This window comes from Oncorhynchus keta, unplaced genomic scaffold (assembly GCF_023373465.1).
Source record: "Oncorhynchus keta strain PuntledgeMale-10-30-2019 unplaced genomic scaffold, Oket_V2 Un_contig_23118_pilon_pilon, whole genome shotgun sequence".
Lineage (NCBI taxonomy): Eukaryota > Metazoa > Chordata > Actinopteri > Salmoniformes > Salmonidae > Oncorhynchus > Oncorhynchus keta.
Window position 1 is genome coordinate 1 of NW_026283212.1, and position 6,293 is coordinate 6,293.

Consider the following 6,293-nt stretch of genomic DNA (forward strand, 5'->3'; position numbering starts at 1 on the left):
GCTCATCAACTCATCCCTGACCGCTGGCTACGTCCCTCCCCGTCTTCAAGAGAAGCGAGAGTTGCACCCCTTCTGAAAAAACCTACACTCGATCCCTCCGATGTCAACAACTACAGACCAGTATCCCTTCTCTCTTTTCTCTCCAAAACTCTTGAGCGTGCCGTCCTTGGCCAGCTCTACCGCTATCTCTCTCAGAATGACCTTCTTGATCCAAATCAGTCAGGTTTCAAGACTAGTCATTCAACTGAGACTGCTCTTCTCTGTATCACGGAGGCGCTCCGCACTGCTAAAGCTAACTCTCTCTCCTCTGCTCTCATCCTTCTAGACCTATCGGCTGCCTTCGATACTGTGAACCATCAGATCCTCCTCTCCACCCTCTCCGAGTTGGGCATCTCCGGCGCGGCCCACGCTCAGATTGCGTCCTACCTGACCAGGTCGCTCCTACCAGGTGGCGTGGCGAGAATCTGTCTCCTCACCACGCGCTCTCACCACTGGTGTCCCCCAGGGCTCTGTTCTAGGCCCTCTCTTATTCTCGCCATACACCAAGTCACTTGGCTCTGTCATAACCTCACATGGTCTCTCCTATCATTGCTATGCAGACGACACACAATTAATCTTCTCCTTTCCCCTTCTGATGACCAGGTGGCGAATCGCATCTCTGCATGTCTGGCAGACATATCAGTGTGGATGACGGATCACCACCTCAAGCTGAACCTCAGCAAGCACGGAGCTCCTCTTCCTCCCGGGAAGGACTGCCCGTTCCATGATCTCGCCATCACGGTTGACAACTCCATTGTGTCCTCCTCCCAGAGCGCTAAGAACCTTGGCGTGATCCTGGACAACACCCTGACGTTCTCAACTAACATCAAGGCGGTGTCCCGCTCCTGTAGGTTCATGCTCTACAACATCCGTAGAGTACGACCCTGCCTCCACACAGGAAGCGGCGCAGGTCCTAATCCAGGCACTTGTCATCTCCCGTCTTGATTACTGCAACTCGCTGTTGGCTGGGCTCCCTGCCTGTGCCATTAAACCCCTACAACTCATCCAGAACGCCGCAGCCCGTCTGGTGTTCAACCTTCCCAAGTTCTCTCTCACGTCACCCCGCTCCTCCGCTCTCTCCACTGGCTTCCAGTTGAAGCTCGCATCCGCTACAAGACCATGGTGCTCGCCTACGGAGCTGTGAGGGGAACGGCACCTCAGTACCTCCAGGCTCTGATCAGGCCCTACACCCAAACAAGGGCACTGCGTTCATCCACCTCTGGCCTGCTCGCCTCCCTACCACTGAGGAAGTACAGTTCCCGCTCAGCCCAGTCAAAACTGTTCGCTGCTCTGGCCCCCAATGGTGGAACAAACTCCCTCACGACGCCAGGACAGCGGAGTCAATCACCACCTTCCGGAGACACCTGAAACCCCACCTCTTCAAGGAATACCTAGGATAGGGTAAGTAAGGGTAAGTAATCCTTCTCACCCCCCTTCTCCCCCCCAACAAGATTTAGATGCAAGTGGCTGTTCCACTGGTTGTCATAAGGTGTATGCACCAATTTGTAAGTCGCTCTGGATAAGAGCGTCTGCTAAATGACTTAAATGTAAATGTAAATAGCACGTCTGGGACAGATAGCAAGTCTGGGACAGATAGCACGTCTGGGACAGATAGCACGTCTGGGACAGATAGCAGTCTGGGACAGATGCCCTGGGACAGATAGCACGTCTGGGACAGATAGCACGTCTGGGACGAGATAGCACGTCTGGGACAGATAGCACGTCTGGGGACAGATAGCACGTCTGGGACAGATAGCACGTCTGGGACAGATAGCACGTCTGGGACAGATAGCACGTCTGGGACAGAATAGCACGTCTGGGACAGATAGCACGTCTGGGACAGATAGCACGCCTGGGACAGATAGCACGCCTGGGACAGATAGCACGTCTGGGACAGGTAGCACGTCCGGTGAACAGGTAGCAGGTCTGGGACAGGTAGCAGGTCTGGGACAGGTAGCAGGTCTGGGACAGGTAGCAGGTCTGGGACAGGTAGCAGGTCTGGGACAGGTAGCAGGTCTGGGACAGGTAGCAGGTCTGGGACAGGTAGCAGGTCTGGGACAGATAGCAGGTCTGGGACAGGTAGCAGGTCTGGGACAGATAGCAGGTCTGGGACAGGTAGCAGGTCTGGGACAGGTAGCAGGTCTGGGACAGGTAGCAGGGTCTGGGACAGATAGCAGGTCTGGGACAGATAGCAGGTCTGGGACAGATAGCAGGTCTGGGACAGACAGCAGGTCTGGGACAGATAGCAGGTCTGGGACAGGTAGCACGTCCGGTGAACAGGTCAGGGTTCCATAGCAACTTCCTCCTTCTACACTTCATATGCCCGCTGGTCCGAATCCACCCCGTCAGAAAATGGTGGCTTAAATGGGAATGTTTCGCTCTAGTGATTGTTGTTCTACAACATATAACAGACCTGTTATTCCAGATACTGCGGAAGAGATCCAGGGCTTCCCGTAGCCTGTTGGTGTTGTTGTCTTCTCGTATGACCATGTTGTAGCTGCTGCTGGCAACCACAAAGATGATAGCAGTCACATCTAGACAGAGGACGAGAGGAGAGGAGATAAGATGATAGCAGTCACATCTAGACAGAGGACGAGAGGAGGAGATAAGATGATAGCAGTCACATCTAGACAGAGGACGAAAGGAGAGGAGGAGATAAGATGATAGCAGTCACATCTAGACAGAGGACGAGAGGAGAAGAGGAGATAAGATGATAGCAGTCACATCTAGACAGAGGACGAGAGGAGAGGAGATAAGATGATAGCAGTCACATCTAGACAGAGGACGAGAGGAGAGGAGATAAGATGATAAGCAGTCACATCTAGACAGAGGACGACAGGAGAGGAGGAGATAAGATGATAGCAGTCACATCTAGACAGAGGACGAGAGGAGAGGAGGAGATAAGATGATAGCAGTCACATCTAGACAGAGGACGAGAGGAGAGGAGGAGATAAGATGATAGCAGTCACATCTAGACAGAGGACAAGAGGAGGAGATAGTTTATATGATGATAGCAGTCACTTCTAGAGGAGGGGAGAGGGACAGAGAGAGGTTAGAAGATCACACACACCAACTGTCTGTCTGATCAGTTCACCTTTCTAGTTAGAGAGAAAATATCCAACTCACCATTAAAGCATTGGATCCATTTTCTCCTCTCATCTCTCTGGCCACCTACATCAAACATACTGGGAGAGGAGAGAGAGAGGTCACAACTACATCAAACATACTGGGAGAGGAGAGAGAGAGGTCACAACTACATCAAACATACTGGGAGAGGAGAGAGAGGTCACAACTACATCAAACATACTGGGAGAGGAGAGAGAGAGGTCACAACTACATCAAACATACTGGGAGAGGAGAGAGAGAGGGCACCTATATCAAACATAATTGAGAGGAGAGACACCTACATCAAACATACTGGGAGAGGAGAGAGAGGTCATAAATTCACATCAAACATACTGGGAGAGGAGAGAGAGCTACATCAAACATACTGGGAGAGGAGAGAGAGAGGTCACAACTACATCAAACATACTGGGAGAGGAGAGAGAGAGGTCACAAATTCACATCAAACATACTGGGAGAGGAGAGGAGAGAGGTCACAACTACATCAAACATACTGGGGAGAGGAGAGAGGTCACAACTACATCAAACATACTGGGAGAGGAGAGAGAGAGGTCACACCTACATCAAACATACTGGGAGAGGAGAGAGAGAGGTCACAACTACATCAAACATACTGGGAGAGGAGAGAGGTCACAACTACATCAAACATACTGAGAGGAGAGAGAGAGGTCACAACTACATCAACAATACTGGGAGAGGAGAGAGAGGTCACAACTACATCAAACATACTGGGAGAGGAGAGAGAGAGGTCACACCTACATCAAACATACTGGAAGGAGAGAGAGAGGTCACAAACTACATCAAACATACTGGGAGAGAGAGAGGTCACAACTACATCAAACATACTGGGAGAGGAGAGAGAGGTCACAAACTACATCAAACATACTGGGAGAGGAGGGAGAGGTCACACCACATCAAACATACTGAGAGAGAGAGGTCACAACTACATCAAACATACTTAGAGAGGGAGAGAGAGAGGTCACAACTAACATCAAACATACTGGGAGAGGAGAGAGAGGTCACAACTACATCAAACATACTGGGAGAGGAGAGAGAGAGTCACAACTAGCATCAAACATAGAGGAGAGAGAGAGGTCACAACTACATCAAACATACTGGGAGAGGGAGAGAGAGGTCACAACTACATCAAACATACTGGGAGAGGAGAGAGAGAGGTCCAGCTTCCATCAAACATGCTGGGAGAGGAGAGAGAGGTCACACTACATCAAACATACTGGGAGAGGAGGAGAGAGGTCACAACTACATCAAACATACTGGGAGAGGAGAGAGAGGTCACAACTACATCAAACATACTGGGAGAGGAGAGAGAGAGGTCACAACTACATCAAACATACTGGGAGAGGGAGAGAGAAGGTCACAACTACATCAAACATACTGGGAGAGGAGAGAGGTCACACCTACATCAAACATACTGGGAGAGAGAGGTCACAACTACATCAAACATACTGGGAGAGAGGAGAGAGAGAGGTCACAACTACATCAAACATACTGGGAGAGGAGAGAGAGAGGTCACAGCTTCATCAAACATACTGGGAGAGGAGAGAGAGAGGTCACACCTACATCAAACATACTGGGAGAGGAGAGAGAGGTCACAACTACATCAAACATACTGGGAGAGGAGAGAGAGAGAGTCACAACTACATCAAACATACTGGGAGAGGAGAGAGAGAGGTCACAACTACATCAAACATACTGGGAGAGGAGAGAGAGAGGTCACAACTACATCAAACATACTGGGAGAGGGAGAGAGAGGTCACAACTACATCAAACATACTGGGAGAGGAGAGAGAGAGGTCACAACTACATCAAACATACTGGGAGAGGAGAGAGAGAGGTCACAACTACATCAAACATACTGGGAGAGGAGAGAGAGAGAGGTCACAACTACATCAAACATACTGGGAGAGGAGAGAGAGAGGTCACAACTACATCAAACATACTGGGAGAGGAGAGAGAGAGGTCACAACTACATCAAACATACTGGGAGAGGAGAGAGAGGTCACAACTACATCAAACATACTGGGAGAGGAGAGAGAGAGGTCACAACTACATCAAACATACTGGGAGAGGAGAGAGAGAGGTCACAACTACATCAAACATACTGGGAGAGGAGAGAGAGAGGTCACAACTACATCAAACATACTGGGAGAGGAGAGAGAGGTCACAACTACATCAAACATACTGGGAGAGGAGAGAGAGGTCACAACTACATCAAACATACTGGGAGAGGAGAGAGAGAGGTCACAACTACATCAAACATACTGGGAGAGGAGAGAGAGAGGTCACAACTACATCAAACATACTGGGAGAGGAGAGAGAGAGGTCACAACTACATCAAACATACTGGGAGAGGAGAGAGAGAGGTCACAACTACATCAAACATACTGGGAGAGGAGAGAGAGAGGTCACAACTACATCAAACATACTGGGAGAGGAGAGAGAGGTCACAACTACATCAAACATACTGGGAGAGGAGAGAGAGAGGTCACAACTACATCAAACATACTGGGAGAGGAGAGAGAGAGGTCACAACTACATCAAACATACTGGGAGAGGAGAGAGAGAGGTCACAACTACATCAAACATACTGGGAGAGGAGAGAGAGAGAGGTCACAACTACATCAAACATACTGGGAGAGGAGAGAGAGAGGTCACAACTACATCAAACATACTGGGAGAGGAGAGAGAGAGGTCACAACTACATCAAACATACTGGGAGAGGAGAGAGAGAGGTCACAACTACATCAAACATACTGGGAGAGGAGAGAGAGAGGTCACAACTACATCAAACATACTGGGAGAGGAGAGAGAGAGGTCACAACTACATCAAACATACTGGGAGAGGAGAGAGAGGTCACAACTACATCAAACATACTGGGAGAGGAGAGAGAGAGGGGTCACAACTACATCAAACATACTGGGAGAGGAGAGAGAGAGGTCACAACTACATCAAACATACTGGGAGAGGAGAGAGAGGGGTCACAACTACATCAAACATACTGGGAGAGGAGAGAGAGAGAGGTCACAACTACATCAAACATACTGGGGGAGGGAGAGAGAGAGAGAGAGAGGTCACAACTACATCAAACATACTGGGAGAGGAGAGAGAG

The 6,293-nt window shown here is 49.7% G+C and overlaps 1 protein-coding gene across 1 annotated transcript; it reads right to left on the reverse strand.

Annotated features, from left to right (window-relative positions):
* Positions 1-1,724: 1,724 nt before the first annotated feature.
* LOC127921689 (uncharacterized) lies at positions 1,725-3,366 on the reverse strand (the record flags this gene model as incomplete). The annotated part of the gene is made up of 2 exons (XM_052505273.1): positions 3,166-3,366; positions 1,725-2,573 (listed from the first exon to the last, which is right to left on the reverse strand). Coding segments are annotated over exons 1-2 (907 nt in total), but the record flags the coding sequence as incomplete, so codon positions are not given.
* Positions 3,367-6,293: the final 2,927 nt, after the last annotated feature.